A 20,153-nucleotide genomic window follows, 5' to 3' on the forward strand; every position below is an offset into this window, starting at 1 on the left:
TGAAGGACAAGGATAGTACTGTCCTATTAGGGGCCAGCTGTTCCGTTCCGCAAAAACGGAATGCACATGGACGTCATCAGTATTTTTTGCAGATTTTTTTGGGGAGGACTACAAAATACTGAAAAAGCCATACGGTCGTGTGCAAGAGGCCTAAGGTTGATCAAAATGGCCGATTTCAACAAAACGATCATTCGTTATGGGAAATTTAACAACAAACTATTGTTTTAGCCAACCGATGAGAGACTATTATCATCTGAAAAGAAGTCGGCCATGTTTAATATTTTCAGACAATAGTTGTACGAAAGATCTTTTATTCAAGGAAAGATCATTCGTGGACAAAGGATCTTTTCTTGAATGAACGTTCCTTTTATCCATCGCCCAGTTACATTGAACATGTATGGCCAGTCTGAACAGCTGTAATGGCTAAAATGGACTAAAATGTGTATGGTCGTGCCTGTGAAATGAACGTTCACCAGATGTGTATTCGTTCAACTGTCAACCAACTTCTATCTAATGTGTATGGCCAGCTTTAGGGTGGGTTTACATATAGGTGCTTTATGCAAGGTGCTTTTGTGCACTTCTGCTTTTTTCTTGGAGTTTTTGTACATGCGGTTTTTAGTGCGTGTGTGTGTATGTTTATTTATTTTTTGCTGTAAAAACACCAGCTCCAAATATTATCTAAAAATCAATCAGAAATATGAAATGCAGGACCCACATGAATTCTTTGGTACTGCAATTTTTTCTGCTGTTTGAACTAATTTAAACTTGGTTCACCACTGAAAATAAACAATATAAACTACATGCGACTTGGAAAAAAAAAAATATAATTCTATAGCCAGAGCAAAATCATGTGTGTAGGGACCCTAAGGCCTCTTGCACACGTTTATGTTCCTTTTTTTGCGGTCCGTATACGGAACCATTAATTTCAATGGGTCCGCAAAAAACCCCGGAATGTACTCCATATACATTCCATTTCCATATTTCCGTATTTCCATATTTCCGTTCCATTCAAAGATAGAACATGTCCTATTATTGTCTGCATAACGGACAAGGATAGTACTGTTCTATCAGGAGCCAGCTGTTCCGTTCCGCAAAAACAGAATGCACATGGACGTCATCCGTATTTTTTGCGGACCGCAAAATACTGAAAAAGCCATACGGTCGTGTGCAATAGGCCTTAGGCTATATGCACATGACCGTGCCGTTTTTTGTGGTCCGCAAAAAACGGAAGCCATCCGTGTGCCTTCTGCAATTTGCGGCCCATTGTAGAAATGCCTATTCTTGTCCGCAAAACGGACAGGAATAGGACAGGTTATATTTTTTTTCCGGGGCCACGGAACGGAGCAACGGATGCGGACAGCACATGGAGTGCTGTCCGCATCTTTTGCGTCCCCATTGAAGTGAATAGGTCCGTATCCGCAAAAACTGCGGCTCGGATGCGGACCAAAACAACGGCCGTGTGCATGAGGCCTCAGACTGCCTTAAGAGCTGACCATAGACATAGAAATTATCATTAAAAATCACAATAATTTTGCAGTTGACAACAGTAGCTTAAAGGGGTTGACATACCTCCATTTTCACCCCGGCAGCAGTTCATGCTCCGATGCTCTCCTTTGCCCTGCTCTAAATCGCGCAGGGCAAAGGCATTTTTTGGAGATCCGGTGACGTACCGGGGCTCTCCATGGGGCTGCCAGGAAGCCCGGTGACGTCATCGGCACTGATGGGCGGGATTTAGCGCTGCCCTAGCCAGTAAAACGGCTAGGGCAGTGCTAAAGCCTGCCCATCAGAGCCGGTGACATCACCGAACACACTGCCCGGCGGTGTGTTATTGAAAACAAAAGAGACCTTGCCCAGCGCGACTCAGCGCAGGGCAAGGGAGCACATCGGAGCATGAGATGCTCTGATGCTAGCCTCAGGGGGGCTGTCTGGGTGAAAACCTTTAAGTGGTGGGCTGATTAGTTGATTGATTTATTAATTAATTCATTGAAATCAAAAAGCATCCTTGTACTTGTAAGGATGCCTTCACACAACCATATGTATTTTGTGGTCCGCAAAAAATATGGATGATTTCCATGTGACATCCATGTTGCATCCGTTTTATTGCACACCCATTGTAACAATGCGTATCCTTGTCCACAAAATGGCCAAGAATAAGACATGTTCTATCTTTTTTACAGGATTGCTGAACAGACATACGGATGCGGACAGCACACTGTCTGGGTCTGCATTCAATCCACAAAAAATGCAGATCGGATGTGGAGCAAAAATACATTCATGTGAATGGGGTCTAAATAGGGGCTTCTACTCCACAAGGTTTAGAGAGTTCGGGGGTCATTTATCATAGAGAAATACAACTAAATTAGGTGTATTTTTGGCGCAGATTACACTGCAAAGGTCCTTTTTGCCGCAGTCTGGGATTTCTCCCCGCTCATGCCAGGTCTATAAAAGGGAGATTGGCATGGGCGGGAGAGGGGACGGGCTGCTAGGCCTGTCTCAATTAATCTATGCCTGTTTCAGGAGTTAAAAAAGGTCTAAATGTAAGACAGCTAGGAAGGTGTCTTACATTTAGAAGTGGTGGAGGATCCGCTGAAGTTGTGTAGAGGCCGGCGCCTTTTCACAACTCTGGCGGATCCACTGCCAGCTATAGGGGATATGAAGACCGGCGTCGGCGTCCTAATAAATGTACTCCTCCAAGTAAAATGGAATCAATTGAGTGAATGAACCTGATAGTTTTTCTGTTGCTCCAAATGAAAGCTCAGTTAGTTTGCACATGCTATTATGGAACACATATAAGAAACATTTCATTTTCATATGTCGCACAAGATATTCTTAGTAAACCTGCCACACAACTGTGTCAAAACCCTAAGAAGTGCTGAAAAGTATGTATTGAATTCTTGCCTAAGCTTTGGGGCGAGCTTCTTATTTACAGCGCCCTTACCTCAGCACTGCATTCCAACAGTTACCCCTGTCCCTTCCATGAAGTTTATGTGATGGCTTCAAACAGCTGATTAGATAACCTGATAGTCACTGGCCGGACCCTTCTTCTAGACACTTAAATGCTGCTGTTCCTTTACAGGAATTCTGTTGTCGAAAACTGGCTTAAACACTTAGGCCACTTGTTGTCAGTATTTTGCATGAGTGTTTGTAAGAAAAACCAGGAGCAAGTCCAAAAAACAGAAGAGTCAAAGATCTTTCTATTATACTTTGTCTATGCTTATGTTCCATTCCTGGTTTTGTCTTTCAAATTTTCATGCAAAATACTGACCATAATAAAACCAATGCGAAAATGAACTAACTTTTTTAATGTATTTTTAATCAATGAAATAATATTGTAGTTTCAAATATTTGTAAAAAAAATAACGCTGCCATCAGAACTTTTCATCTTTTCAACCAATCGCGTGTATAATAAATGACAGTATGTAAAAACATTCCTTCATAACATAATAATTGTACTATAGTAAGAAAGCATATCATTATAATGTATAGTGTGTACAACAGCTCCCAGGTGTGTGGAACTATAACTCCCAACATGCCACTACAGATAAAAGCAATAGTCAAAACCACTAATAAAAAACAAGCACAATTATAGCAACGGAAATGAGGAAATGTAATAATAATAATTAATAATTTCTTAAAACCAGATTAGTCAAAGCCAATCATTATGTGGCCTGCATAAAGCCTTTCTAGATCTCGTAACAGTGGAGATCAGAAAACCCAATTCTGGAGAATAATTGTTTCAATTATTATAAAATAACACTGATCATCAGCATTGTGAAGTCCGCATTGTTCGGTGACAAATTCTTTCAGTAGAGCAAAACCTTATAGATGGTAGAATAATAATATAAAACATCATATAAAAACCATTGCAAAGTCCTGTGACTCATTAGAAGTCAGAGACCTAAATGACAACCATTGCCTGTCACACAGTTGCTCCTGAGCTCGCTGTCAAAAATAAAACATGCATGCAGACTACTCCCTATTCCACCGTCAAGATTAATACCATGCTTATAGTGATGAATAACAGAATGGTCAAGACCCAGAATATAACAAATGCAAAGAGCAGTACTCACCGCTAACTCAACGATAATCAAGGTAATTCATACTCTAATTTAGTTCCAGACTATGATTTCTAGCTTCCACTACAAACCCTAGAAATGTTATCCAGGAAAGTTCAGTGAATATCGTGAAGTCAGCATGTCGTTTTGGACTACGTCAGGTTATTTCTCAGAATAGAATTTGGGTCTGACCTCTAAAGGGATCAAGGCAGAAGAAATAGTAAGTTCATTTCACAGTCTAGCAGACTCACAAAATGGAAAGGATCATGTAGCTACCCAGAGCTCCACATGTTAGTGTCTGTCAAACTGTCTTCTGCAAGGCTCATCAAGCTTTTCACCCAGTCTGACTTGAAGGCTAACAGTCCATCTCAACAAGTCTCATTTTACTGTACAATGAACTATCAATTAACCTCTTTCTGCACTGTCGAGACCTTTCATGCAAAACACTTTTTTGTAAAGACATCTAGACGTGTCTTATTCTTAAAGCTGGGAAGAATGCACTATTAAATAAAATTTAGGAGCACTAGATTATGGTCCATAGGACATCAGTGCCATAAGACAAACAATAATGAATGACCAAATGTATAATACTTACTGGCGTGCCTGGCCCGGTGTTTGTTAGGTCTGATGGGATCCTGCTGATCCTCCTCGCCTTGTTCTGAGTCTTCTACTGTGATTCCAAAGGAGACAGTAGAAGGAGGTTCTTCTGAGTGCCCTCCTTCCTCTACAGACTTAACACACCCCTCATCAGGCAAAGATCTGGACTTATTTTCTCTGCCAGAGCAGTCTAAGATCAATTCCACCCTGGGAAAAGCTGTTTCTTGTGTCTCAGTTACTGGGATGATTTTTGCCTGCTGCTTGCCTGTTATCTGGAATGTGGTGAATGCCTTCTGCACAGGTGTCTCTTTCTGAGTAAGGCATGCTGGAGCATCAGCTTCACTTTTTTGCATACTGTGCTCCACTTCAGAAGATGTGTCAGCGCCTAAAAGAGTCACCATAGGTACTCCTCTGGTATTTAAATGCATGTCTTGTGAGAGGGACAACTGTAGTTCTACCATAGCACCTTGTAGTCCTTCTTCTGTACTTCTTATCTGAGGAATGTCAATTGTGGTGTCGCCTTTTGAAGTTTCAATCACTTTAGGAGTTATCTTGTGGCAGACAATGATCTCCTTGTCTATTCCTGCTTCCATTACACCAGTTTCACACTCTTTCCTTGAGTAGAAAGACTGACAATTTGTTTCTGAGATTTCATGTCCTTTGGATACAGGTTCTGGGCCTGTACGGATCTGCAGTGTGGTACTCTCCGTGTATTCTTCTTTATTGATATTCTCATCCCCATTTTTATTTTCCACTGCCACAGTCTTGCTAGATGTTCTGTAATAAAAGTAAAAAAGACACACCCTCATGAATACATCTGTTCTAAAGCTAAACATGCATCATATACCGTATATACAGAACATCATATAGATGCCCAAAACAGATCAATTAAATATATATATATTTTTTAAGTGCATGATAATTCTGGATGCATTTTCTGAATGCACAATAAATGTTAGATATACAGTATGCCCCATGCATTCATTTACTGTACATAGAAAGGCCTAACATCTGACCATGAACTTAAAGGAGTTGTCGGAGTGTTTGATGATCAATCCTAAGTAAAGGTCATCAGTATGCAACTAGTGAGGATCCAACGAACAGCACCTACCACTGTGAGCTATTGCATAGTGCAGGTGGTAACGCATGTGGTGATACCAAACATGTAGAGAAATTTTTGCAATTTTCAATTTTTTATTGGAATTCTTTTATTAAATAATTTTTTTAAACATATTTTTTAACCAATAAATAGTTTAACAAGGGGACTATAATAGGTAATATTTTAATCGCTTCTAAAATACATTGCACAATTCCTATAGTGCAATGCATTTTAATGTCAGTGCTATACTGACATTGACCAGCAGGTTATGCTAGTGAGGTGCAGCCTGCTGGGAAACACTGGAGGCAGGTCTGAGGCCCACACTAGGCCCTGGATTGCCTGCATAGGCATCGGCACCCTGCAATCTTATTTGCAGGGTGCCGATGGGAAACAGAGGGAGTATGTACCCCCTGTAACCCCCTACATGTGGTGGGCGCCACTGCCCATGGCATGTAAGAGGTTAAACAGCCTGGATAGGAGCTCCTGCCAGTCTGAGCTGTTAGAGCAGAAGCACGGCTGTCATGTGAGAGCCAAGCCCCTGCTGTCCCTGCAGCGCTTAGACTGGGCAGCTGTAAAAAAGCAGTGGCCCAGCCTAAGGCCCCTTAGTGAACGCTGTAAAAAGGTGTATGGGTGGTCACTAACGGGTTGAGGCTACAGCAATTTTTCTTGTTTTCTTGTTTTTCTTCTAGTTTTTTTTTTAAGGTAATCTTTGCATTTCAAAAGCGATAACTTTTGTATCTTTCTGCCAACATAGCCATATATGGGATATGGTATATGAGAATACCAATGTGAAATTGTAGAAGTTTTTTTTTTATTTTTTATTTTTTATATTTTAGTTTTTTATATATATATTTTTTTCATGATTTGTGGTAATTTGCACTATACACTGTAATACTCCTGTATTACAATGCATAGGGATTTTGACAGAGCCATGAAGTAATAGCGGCCGGGACATGGCAGGTCTGGGGGCCTTCCGAAGACCCGTGGATGCAATATCATTTATTTGGCAAACTGCAATTGCAGTTGTTGAGTGCCAATAGGAGGACAGAGGGAACCCTCTTCCTCTGTTTAACCTCTCAGATGCTGTGATCACTATTTACCACAGAATCTGAGGGATTAAACTGCCAGGATTGTCATTATCTCCAATCCCAGCAGTGAGAGCACAGTGCATAATACAGCTGGCATCTTTCTTTAATGCAGGCCCGCTCCTCAGCCCATGTCATCACTGTAACATACATATTATGGCACAGAGCTTTAACTGCCTACACTCTGTCACATAGCAATATGCTACTGAGCATGAGGAGGTTAACTGCCCTGTTCTACATAAACAGTCTGCATATCTCATCATTAAACTAACCTATAGTCCAATGGAGCAGGGCTACATTTGCTACTCTGCTCTACGTATCAGCCAGCTTGTCCAACATTATGGATGTAATATGCTAACAGAAAAAACGTTCTGAACCTGTAAGACGGACTGCATAAAAGCTGTATTAACTACAGACATATCAATGTTGTTGCACATCCTTATTATCATCCATATGATGACCGGGTTATCTTATTATTTAGTCATTTTCCAGCATATGACCCTGCAATTAAAGAGAAAATGTAATAATAATGTAACTGTTGTTTTCCTGTTTGCAGATGTTTTTTCCCTTCATGCTAACAGCTCACACAGCCTTGTACTATAGTAATAAATCATAAGCTATACTAAATAACTAGATGATAGACTCATGATAATATTTACATACACATTGCTATGTCAATGGCCCCTATGTACCTAGCACAATGAATGGGTTAACCTCTTAGTGACCAGCCTGTTTTGGGCCTTAGTGGCATTACGAACAAGGATAGTACTGTTCTATTAGGGGCCAGCTGTTCCGTTCCACAAAAATACGGAATGCAGACGAACACCATCAGTATTTTTTGCGGATCCGTTTTTGCGGACTGCAAAATACATACGCTCGTGTGCATGAGCCCTAACTCTTTTTGAGGAGATGGGAAAAAAATGGTAATACTGCCAGTGAGTTACATTATAATTTTTGAGGCATTCATCTTCTGGCATAAATAACATTATAACTTTATTCTCTGGGTTATGATCACAGCAATACCAAATACTGTATATATCTTTTTTGGTATGAATAAGAGGGGCACACCTACACCTAGAATTCACACAGACCACTAGCCAATATGTTACTAAAACAATTTATTTAATATATATCAGATAAAGGTACCTAAATTTACACTAAAAATAACATAAAATACATATATTATATTAAAATAAATACAATTATAACCATGCTAAGGGTTAATATGTACAACATCGGTCATGTAATCGGTGACTGATTCAAAGTTCCTGAGTCTCAGCCGATGATTTAGTAAATACAGTCTCAGCAATTATCCGCGGTATATCTGCGACTATTCAGTATGAAAAGTTCCAATGTAATTAGTGATTACTAGGTAGATATAATGTCCATTCGACTTGCTGAATATATCTCTTCACAGCTAAAGCGTTGCTATTGCACTGTAAATAATTTCAACGTGTTACTTACTTTTTTGGAAGCGGTGGAGTGTTCAGATCCCTGTGCTTAGCGTGGCGTTCCACGTGTTTCCAGCACAGATGGTCTTACCTCCGGTCAGCTTTTTAGAGTGAGTGAGATGGGCTTTCAAACAGGGAAACAGTCCGCTTTGACGCCGGGGTCGGTGGATAGTTGGACCCACTTTAGTATATGGCGTAACTTTGTGTCTTTTGTACAAGACAAGACGGAACTTTCGTTTCTTCGTGTAGAGTGTTCGGAAGCTCTTACAAATTCACGGATGGTGCGCAGATGGTATGCTGCGGTTCCTTCTTTACCTTGAGACTTGTGTACACCAGACGCGTTTCGGAGTTAACAGGCCTCCTTCCTCAGTGGTCCTGTTAACTCCGAAACGCGTCTGGTGTACACAAGTCTCAAGGTAAAGAAGGAACCGCAGCATACCATCTGCGCACCGTCCGTGAATTTGTAAGAGCTTCCGAACACTCTACACAAAGAAACAAAAGTCCCGTCTTGTCTTGTACAAAAGACACAAAGTTACGCCAGATACTAAAGCGGGTCCAACTATCCACTGACCCCGGCGTCAAAGCGGACTGTTTCCCTGTTTGAAAGCCCATCTCACTCACTCTAAAAAGCTGACTGGAGGTAAGACCATCTGTGCTGGAAACACGTGGGACGCCACGCTAAGCACAGGGATCTGAAAAATCCACCGCTTCCAAAAAAGTGAGTAACATGTTGAAATTAATTACATGTCGAATGGACATTATATCTACCTAGTAATCACTAATTACATTGGAACTTTTCATACTGAATAGTCGCAGATATACCGCGGATAATTGCTGAGACTATATTTACTAAATCATCGGCTGAGACTCAGGAACTTTGAATCAGTCACCGATTACATGACCGATGTTGTACATATTAACCCTTAGCATGGTTATAATTGTATTTATTTTAATATAATATATGTATTTTATGTTATTTTTAGTGTAAATTTAGGTACCTTTATCTGATATATATTAAATAAATTATTTTAGTAACATATTGGCTAGTGGTCTGTGTGAATTCTAGATGTAGGTGTGCCCCTCTTATTCATACTAATATTTTGTTTCTCTTTAAAGGATTGGGGTCACCTTTTTTAGGGGGAGCACCCACTCCTTGTAATTTGGAGGGTGAGCCATCCCAATATACCCATTTTATATCTTTTTGGGGTTTTTCTACTTTTGCACAATAAAACCCCCTTTAAAAAAAAAAGGAAAAAAAGAAAATGCTTTTGCATCTCTGCACCAAAGACCCATAACCTTTTTTTTCACTCTATGGAGCTATGTGAGGGCTTGATGTTTGTGGGATGACTTGTAGTTTTTATTGGTATCATTGTTACATAATACTTTTTGATCTATTTTTGTTCCTTTTTTGTGGGAAATAAGCAAAACACAGCAATTCTGGCAGTTTTTTTACACTGTTCACCGTACAGGAAATAGTATATGATAATTGTATAGACTGGATCGTTACAGATGCGGTGATACCAAATATGTGGGTATTTATTTATTTTTTGCAGTTTTTCCCATTGCAAAGCTTTTTTTTTATAGAAAAAGATACAAACCAAATTCCAAAAAAGTTGGGACACTATACAAATCGTGAATAAAAACTGAATGCAATGATGTGGAGATGGCAAATGTCAATATTTTATTTGTAATAGAACGTAGATGACAGATCAAACATTTAATCCGAGTAAATGTATCATTTTAAAGGAAAAATACGTTGATTCAAAATTTCACAGTGTCAACAAATCCCAAAAAAGTTGGGACAAGTAGAAATAAGAGGCTGGAAAAAGTAAATTTGAGCATAACGAAGAGCTGGAAGACCAATTAACACTAATTAGGTCAATTGGCAACATGATTGGGTATAAAAAGAGCTTCTCAGAGTGGCAGTGTCTCTCAGAAGCCAAGATCGGTAGAGGATCACCAATTCCTACAATGTTGTGCAGAAAGCTAGTGGAGCAATATCAGAAAGGTGTTACCCAGCGAAAAATTGCAAAGACTTTGCATCTATCATCATCAACTGTGCATAACATCACCCGAAGATTCAGAGAATCTGGAACAATCTCTGTGTGTAAGGGTCAAGGCCGTAAAACTATACTGGATGCCCGTGATCTCCGGGCCCTTAAACGACACTGCACCACAAACAGGAATGCTACTGTAAAGGAAATCACAGAATGGGCTCAGGAATACTTCCAGAAACCATTGTCAGTGAACACAATCCACCATGCCATCCGCCATTGCCAGCTGAAACTCTACAGTGCAAAGAAGAAGCCATTTCTAAGCAAGATCCACAAGCTCAGGCGTTTTAACTGGGCCAGGGTTAATTTAAAATGGAGTGTGGCAAAATGGAAGACTGTTCTGTGGTCAGACGAGTCACGATTCGAAGTTCTTTTTGAAAATCTGGGACGTCATGTCATCCGGACCAAAGAGGACAAGGACAACCCAAGTTGTTATCAACGCTCAGTTCAGAAGCCTGCATCTTTGATGGTATGGGGTTGCATGAGTGCGTGTGGCATGGGCAGCTTGCATGTCTGGAAAGGCACCATCAATGCAGAAAAATATATTCAGGTTCTAGAACCACATATGCTCCCATCCAGACGTCATCTCTTTCAGGGAAGACCCTGCATTTTTCAATAAGATGATGCCAGACCACATTCTGCATCAATCACAACATCATGGCTGCGTAGGAGAAGGATCCGGGTACTGAAATGGCCAGTCTGCAGTCCAGATCTTTCACCTATAGAGAACATTTGGCGCATCATAAAGAGGAAGGTGCAACAAAGAAGGCCCAAGACGATTGAACAGTTAGAGGCCTGTATTAGACAAGAATGGGAGAGCATTCCTATTTCTAAACTTGAGTAACTGGTCTCCTCGGTCCCCAGACGTCTGTTGAGTGTTGTAAGAAGAAGGGGAGATGCCACACAGTGGTGAAAATGGCCTTGTCCCAACTTTTTGGGGATTTGTTGACACCATGAAATTCTGATTCAACATATTTTTCCCTTAAAATGGTACATTTTCTCAGTTTAAACTTTTGTTCCGTGATTTATGTTCTATTCTGAATAAAATATTAGAAGTTGGCATCTCCACATCATTGCATTCAGTATTTATTCACGATTTGTATAGTGTCCCAACTTTTTTGGAATTCGGTTTTTTATTTATTAAACCTTTAACTTTTTCAAACATTTACTGATCCTGAAAGGGGACTTTGACAGGTGACCTTTTGATCACTTCTATAATACACTGTACTACTTACGCAGTACAGTGTAGTATTCTGTCAGTGCTATACTGACAGGCACCAGCAGGGCACAACCTGATGCAGATATAATGCAGGCAGGTCTGGGGCCTTCAATGAGGCCATGCGAAGACATCAACATCCTGTGATTACATTTGCGGAGTGGCGATAGGAGACCTTCCTCTAAACTACTTAGATGTTGTGGCCGCTATTGACCATGTGAGGTGTTAAACAACCCAGATTGTAGCATCTGCCAAACCAGGCTGTTAGAGCAGAAGCCAAGCTCTTATGTGAGAACTAAGCCCCTACTTTTCACTGCATGGGAGACCCATAAAAAAGGCAGTGGCCTAGCTAAAGGCAGTTAGTGACCACCGTAAAAAGGCATATTGGCGGTCACTAACAGATTAAAAGGAATGTGTCATCAGAAAACCTATTATTTAAATAATATTTTTATGTTAAACGTGCTTAAAGAATTTTTGGTGATTATACCTTTCACTATCTATATTTAAAGAAAAATACTAAAAAACTGCAGCTTTCATATTGTCCACTAAGGCTAATAATAGGCGCCTCTTCTCGGTCTGTACAGATCACTTTACTGCAGTTATCTGCTTATCATTACATCCAGGATTAGAATGACTGTCATCACTTATATTTAAATAGCACAGGATCCACCATTCACAATAGGTGATATCACAGCTTATCTACTCCCTGCTGACAGGTCACAGAGAATGTCTAGAAAACTCTCCCAATGAGGTCAGCAACTAATCCATTGTGTCTATGACGCACGGTGGCTGCTGTAAAGCATGTCTCAAAATGGTGTTAACAACAGCACAGCCAAGATAGCTGTCCCCTATCATATCCTGGAAATAGTGGATGGCATTATGATGGTGGAGGGATCTGTGGGTCGCATTGTGATGGTGGTGGGGGGGTCTGTGGATGACATTATGATGGGGGGGTCTGTGGATGACATTATGATGGGGGGATCTGTGGATGGGACTGTTATGGGGGGATTTGTTATGAGGGGATCCACAGATCCCCCCATCATAATGCCATCCACAGATCCCCCCCACCATTATAATGCTATCCACAGATCTCCCCACCATCATAATGCCATCCACAGACCCCCCATCATAATGCCATCCACAGCTCCCCCATCATAATGCCATCCACAGATCCCCCACATAACAGTGCCATTCACAAATCCCCCACCCCATAACAGTGCATCATCCACAGATCCCCCATAATAGTGTTATGCACAGACCGTTATTAGTTCAAACCCACCAAAAGCACACCTTTTGGTTAAAAATATTTATTTTTCTTATTTTCCTCCTCAAAAACCTAGGTGCGTCTTATGGGGCGGTGCATTTTATAGGGTGAAAAGTACGCTACTAATCAAAATGCACCAGAATTGCTGTGTGCCACATTGATTAAGTGTTTCAAACACTTTTGGGGCATGGCTTAGAGGAACTGAGCTTGGTTGAAGATGTGTCAAAGTGAATCAAATATTGGGTACAAAATGTTTGCAGAGGTTAAGCCAAGAAATACAGTAGGTGCTGTACAGTTAGACACGTGTCTATCCATACTCGAAATGTATCATTCAGCATGAGCTACTGTCATAAATCTGGCACATCTTTAGAATGCTTGCCAAACTATTGGACAAGATGAAGGATTCTGCCCCACTGACCTCCTTTATAATCTTATTACACCTTCTTCAATTTATGGACAGAATACCAAAACATTAACCGTAAGAATTTTCTGGAACAGTAGATGCTTCATGGCTTGTCAAATTGCCCATGGCCTGAGGTAGCAAACCATATCCTGGATATCCAGCGCGGACACCGAGTGGAACCACGTGAGACGCCGGCCTCCGATACCATTCAAGGTGTTCCACGCACCCCGGCTGCACTGCGGTAAAATATCCTGAAAAGTCCGACCAGAATGCAGGACTGAAGACACATATGAATGAGAGGTAAGCGGCTATTAAGCCGGTCATTTCATCCTTACCTTATCTTTGTCTCATTGCATACTTTGGGACTATGATCTGACCAACGAAACAGTGCTGGAGCCTGTTAGGTCATAGTAATACCATCTCCATGGACTCTTAAACATAATTAGAGGACCTCATACAACGCAGTTTCAGGACTCTTGAGAAACCGATCATCTCCAACTAAGAAAATCATTACCCCATTGTGGTTATATTTACTTTAGTGTCATTTTATAAAGTTATTGTTTTAAGAAGTTTTATATGCTATTATATACATTTTTATTAATTCAAATAAATGTGTACCAAATGGTAGAGTGCTCGTCCTTACACCTTTGATCAAAACATATCCTGGATGACTGTAGTCGATTTTGCCTTATTGAGGAAAGAAATTCTTCCCTCGTCCCACCAAGGCAGTTGGGTAATTTCTCTATTTAGTATAATTGGCCTCCATTATCAGTTATCACTTTATCATTTTTAACCTCTAAACCCTAGTTTGACTTGTTCTTATTATGAAGTCACTGACTTGAGTCTAAAGAGGCTTCCGGCTTCTTGGATGCTATCTTTTGAGACGTTCCTGGATGAGCAGTTACTTCATACTCAGGTTCTCTTAATATGAAAGCACAATGAAATTCCAGCACTCACGATTTTGGTAGCTAAAATCTTCATCTTTTATTCAGGCAGTAGACATATAAACAGGACATCCACCCACAAGTGCAGCAACCTTGACGCGTTTCGAACAGTAGTTCTTAGTCGTAACAATGAGCAGTGTCTCCTCTGGCACCTTTATACCAGTCTGAACAAAAAAATTCAATTACTTTCCCCTCACCAGGTTCTCTTAGTCTGATTACATTATTATGATCTGAGACTAGTGATAAAGAAATAAAATTGCATATATAAGTATTTGCAATTCTTTTCACAGCACTGCAGTAAAAGGTATTCAATTAGATAATTTCTTTTGGAACAGATATATGAATATGAGACAGGCAATAAAAAAGGATTGAGTCTCTGGGTGGTAATACAAGTTTGTACAGAATAGTTGTACAGAATAGTGAGAACATGTCTTGGAAGTATTGTATGCACTGTTCCTATCCAGAGGCTGGGTAATAATAGTCATTAAAAGACTACCTCAGATATCAAGGAAAACTGTGAAAATGAATATTTGCAGTAATTTTTATAGTAATGTAAAATGTTCTCAGGTCCCATACACTATTATCAAATTATTAGTCCTAATAATTGCACTAAATTATAGAATGTCAAACCACTTGGCTATAAGGGATATGATGCTGCTCATCTCTTCACTATTACTATACAGTGATATCATATCAATAGAATCCTATATGAAACCTGAATTATATGATCATTAAAGTATAACTGTCATCTTTTTTTTTTTTGTATTGGATTGTGGTGATTAGTATCTCCTTGGTGGCCCTATTTCAACTTTTCACTGTGTACTCAATTACCCCTAATTCCACATTTTGTTCCCTGTACTGCCTACTTTTACCTGTGCTTAAAATCAGGTTGCTCGGCATGGTCCGTCCTCTGTTGAAGGACGGAGGACGCAGAAGCACGCAGCGTGCAAGGTCAGATTACTGACAGCCAGGGACTGTAAGTAAATGATTAAAGCCAGGTCCTCCCCAGCAGCTGATAACAGTGCCTGGGCTGTGTGCACTTCTCCCTGTCCCTGCGCTTGGCAGATGCTCCCTCACTCAGCAGACTGGGACAATGCAGAGTTGGAGCAGCGCAGAGCAGGGAAGGGAGATCGTCTGCTCAGTGTATAAATGAAAGCAACATGTGGTAAGAGGACCCCTTTGTGCTGCAGGAGATTAACCCTTTAGGGGGAGAGCTGTGGTTACTGACACTTTTGGGGGGTTATTGTTACTGGCTAGTGAGGGCAGGCGGGATTAGCCTCAGGGTGAGGGCATTGGCGGCCATCTTAACTGAATAGTGAAATTTCAGTTTTATGCAGACTGGTTGCTAAGGGCTGAATCTTATTAAATATGGGGTAAATCAGTCTAATAGTAACTGATTCTGGAATATCATGTTATTAGTAACTACATATATGAAAATTGAAACTAGGGTCTAAGTGTGACAGTTATCCTTTAAAGAAGAACTCTCGCCAAAAATGTTATTCTCTGACCTGTCAGAAAGGTACATGATGTCATCTGCAGTGCAGGTAATTTTCTTACCAGTGGCTGTATTTGTGAGTTATAACCTCCTTTATGCTTCTCACCTGTGCCATGTGACCAGAAATCAGATTCTTCAACTGACACAGCATCTTATGTGTGGACAGGAAGTCAGTTTCTCCATGTATTCCTATGGAAGCCTCAATGTCAGTCTCATAGGAATGAATAGAGAAGTAACTGACTTTCTGTCCTGTGGAGATCAGAGAGTTGGTCACATGACACAGCATCTTATGTGTGGACAGGAAGTCAGTTTCTCTATGTATTCCTATGGGAGCCTCAATGTCAGTCTCATAGGAATGACTAGAGAAGTAACTGACTTCCTGTCCTGTGTCAGTTGGAGATCAGAGAGTTGGTCACATGACTTCACTTTCTAGCAGGTCAGAGAATAAACATTTTGCTGGGAGTTCTACTTTAAGGTGGGGATTAAAAAAAAAAAGGCTGGAAAATGATCAAGAGAAAAAATAATCTTACCTTATTACATACCTCCATCAATCTCTTGCTGCTGCTCGGACTTTTGATCCCCACTCTGCACTTCCTGTCTCAGCTCAACACGTGGAAATGCCAGGAAGGCACGCTAGTGATTGGCATTTCCAGCACAGGAAGAGGAGAACATTGGAGACTAGAGCAGCATCAGATTGGCAGTGGTGAGAAATCAGTGGAGGTGAGTAAAGCTTTTTTTTTACAAAAAAAAATATTTATTTTTATTGTTTTATGCCCCCTCTTTTTTTATTTTTTATTTTTATAAAAATCTCCTTTGAAAACATCTTTAAAGACTTATCCTTTTCACCTCGGACCAGCCCAAAACTAAGAAATGCCTCTTTAATGTAACTATTCATGTCAAGTCCCAAAAAAAAGTTAACCTGGCAGTCCTGTGAAAAGTGGGACTGTTGGCTAATATGCAAGTTGCGATTCTCCCCTGACTGTTAAGTTTTAGACTACGTGAACTGGCATTCAAAGCTGTACATATCAATACTATATTTTTCTATACATTATAGTTTACTAAAATGAATTTGTGTTTAAGGGCAATTTACCTGCAATACAATTGGGGATAAATCAAATATTAGTTTTGTTTTCCTTTTATTTTAATTATTTTCGGTTTAACCATCCAATAACTTAGCAACATATTTGTGTTTTCAAGTCAAATGCATCAATAGCAAAAACTTCTTAATACAAGAAGCAGTGAACTTTCAGTGCTACAGTCATCAATTCCAATGTAACGTTCTCTGGAGAAAAAGCAAGCAGTGTTCTGCCCTTGTTGCCTCCTTAAAAGGCTAAGAACATTTAAGGATGCAATAACCTCTGCTGCCAGCCAAGACTCATTTCTCAAGGAACCTTCACTGTATTCACTTAATTTATACTTGGCAGTAAACAAGACAATACTTAGTAATGTTTGTGTCAAGCAAGTAACACGGACAGCTATAAAGTGCAGAGTACAGATAGATATGTTTTCCACCATTACGATTATACATTATTAAATATGAGTAGATTATAACTGGAAACTAAATGTTCCATCAAAAGACGAATGTGTCTATTGTTCTTCAACCATCCAAAATCTTACCTAGGATACCAAAATTTCTAATGCAGAAAACCATCATTTATTGTTGTTTTTTTTTATTTCACCAGTTGTGATGTTTGCTTTATCCTAAATTTGTCTATAAATAAACTAAGGAAAGAGCTTGAATGCCATTGCAAAGTATAGTTCAAACAATATAGTTTTATTCTCCTGAGCATGCTATTTTTTTTCCACATTATATAGCGATTTGGTAAATGATGCACCCCACTGGTATGGCTCTGTTAGCATTGATGGACCCCATTGACTTGGGATCTGTCATGCTTTGGTCAAGGTTTGTGTTATTTTTCATGGTCAGAATATTGGTGCATTCTGTGCTGTTCTTGCCATCAAGTGAGAGAAACCTCAAAATCCTTCCCAACAGAAGCTTGTAGTGTGAACACTTCAGTCTGGGGTGGGCAGAAATACCCTTATTATTACTGCTTTTGTTGCATTTTTTAAAATCAGGATATGACACATTTAGGCTAGGTTCACACTGTGTATTAACACTCATTTGGGCCTTTGCTAATGGGTATAGATTTGAATACTCAACAATATGTTCAAATGTGTACTGCAACAGATCCATTCACTTCAATGAGGCAAAAAACAGTCCAAAGAATTCATCTTTGGACTCCATTTTAGCTGCTTTTGTTCAGTTCTGTCTTTTTTGCCAGACAAAATAGTGCAGTAGAGGGTTAAAGTACACATAGAATCCAACCTAATCCAATATTTTATTTTTATATACTAAGGACACGTAAGGCTACTTTCACATTAGCGTTTTGAATTCCGCTATTGAGTTCCAACATAGTGCTCAGCTACGGCAGTAAGGCTTGGTGTGGTATGTGATGTCACCCTCCAAGACCTTTAAATGGAGACTGCTCCAGCATGCGACTGCTTGGTTAACAGCCTCTGTAGTTAGTTCTCTGGTCACATTGCCATTGCTGTTTTCCTTAACTCCTTGTGTTTGACCTAGCTTGCCTGACTCACTTAATCCTGACTATTTGTGTAATGACCCTTGGCCTAACCTTCTGACCCTCCCTGCTTTTGGATATCGATTATAGACCTGATATTCATCTACCTTTTGCTGACTCAGATCTGTATTTTGCCTACCTCAATGATAGCCAGCCATTTATGACTGTCCTGGGATTGTCACCTGGGTATTCAAGCCTATACCTTTTTGGTTGGGTTAAGGGGAAAGAACAGTAGATACCTTAGACTCAGCAACTCAGGTTAGCTAGCCAACAATGGTCTGCATTGTGTGTATGACTGTCATGGCAGTGGGTGTGGAAGATTTAGCTTAGGGTAAATTCTAAATGGTCCAGGGTGAGGGCAAACAGCAAAGGGTCACTACAGAGGTTAGGCACAGGTCAGGTAGCAGAGGGTCAAAGTACAGTAAACAGGCAGAGGTCAGTACACAGGCAGACAACAAGAAACAACACACCTAGCGGACGCTAGCAAGATAAGGTGCCTGAAGTAACCCAAGGATGCCAGCCATTGACTGGTGAAGATTAGTATACATGCTGGCCCTTTAAGAGTCAGAGAAGGAGTGAACACGCCGTATGGGCAGCAGTGGAGAGGCCTTGCCGGCAAGCAGGCCACAGCCTAAGGCCTCATGCACACGACAGTCTTTTTTCACGGTCCGCAAAATGGGGTTCCGTTGTTCCGTGATCCGTGTCCATTTTTTCTTCCGTGTGTCTTCCTTGATTTTTGGAGGATCACCAGACCAGAAAAAAATGGACACGGATCACGGACGCGGGTGACAATCTTGTGTGCCTCCGTGTTTTTTCACGGACCCATTGACTTGAATAGGTCCGCGAACCATTGTCCGTCAAAAAAATAGGACAGGTCATATTTTTTTGACGGACAGGAAACACAGATCACGGAAGCGGATGACAAACGGTGCATTTTCCGAGTTTTCAACGGACCCATTGAAAGTCAATGGGTCCGCAGAAAATCACGGAAAACGGAACAACAGACACGGATGCACACAACGGTCGTGTGCATGAGGCATTAGTGGAGTACCAGAGCAGACTCGCCTGGAAGAGGGCAGATTAAGACACATGCAGACCACCGAGAGGGGTGGAAGGAGTAGTGGCAGCTCACAGCCATTGCTGTAATAGTACTCCCCTTATACCCTCTCTTATTTGATCCAGATTGCTATTAATACATCTTCAGTACAGACCTAAGCAGAAGCAGGAATAGTACATCTTGAATTTTGATTAAACACTGTTGGCTTGAGGAGGAAGACATGAAAATAATTTGGTATACATATATATATATAATGGACTCGAAGGCACAACTTTTAGCAAACCGGATTCAACTGTTTTAGCACCTCGTAATTACCAATGAAGTGGGGAGCCAATTTTTATAAGGATACCTTGCGTTTTTTGTGGGAAACCAGACCTTGTCTATAGGAGAAAATTGAGGAGGAGTCCTGTGTTTGCGATCTGGAGACCTCTTCATTCGAGCAGATGCCTGAAGCAGAGATGTTTTGGTTTATTGCCTAATCTAGGAAAAGTGAAAGGGCGTTTACCAGGAGATTTGCTAGAATGGTGGTTGTAAGAAAACTCTACCCAGGGGAGGAAAGCAACCAAATCATTGTGACATTGTGACATGCAGACGTGAAGCTTAAGCCACTGGCGTACTTAGGGGGGGGGAAGTGGTCCACCCCGAGTGCCGGATCTCAGGAAGTGCCAGAAGCAATGAGCGCTTCCATCAATACAGATAGAAGGGATCATTGCTGGAGCGGCGGGAACTTCGGTCCTGTCACCCATTGCCCAGCTCCCAGCGCTCCTCCACTCCTTCAGGCCGGCGGCGCTCTGAATAGTGAAGCAGGAAGACTTCTGTGTGGGCGGAGCCTGCAGCCTGGAAATCTGCATAAG

At 40.8% G+C, this 20,153-nt stretch overlaps 1 protein-coding gene across 1 annotated transcript in view; it reads right to left on the bottom strand.

The window, feature by feature from the left end:
- The window catches only part of SYNPO2 (synaptopodin 2), a 270,414-nt gene that overhangs the window by 54,471 nt on the left and 195,790 nt on the right, over positions 1-20,153 (bottom strand). Inside the window, exon 3 of the mRNA XM_044301217.1 lies at positions 4,651-5,429. Coding sequence (XP_044157152.1) covers positions 4,651-5,429 — 779 coding nt within the window. The remainder of the gene's footprint in view (positions 1-4,650; positions 5,430-20,153) is intronic.

The sequence above is a fragment of the Bufo gargarizans genome, chromosome 1, assembly GCF_014858855.1.
Source record: "Bufo gargarizans isolate SCDJY-AF-19 chromosome 1, ASM1485885v1, whole genome shotgun sequence".
Lineage (NCBI taxonomy): Eukaryota > Metazoa > Chordata > Amphibia > Anura > Bufonidae > Bufo > Bufo gargarizans.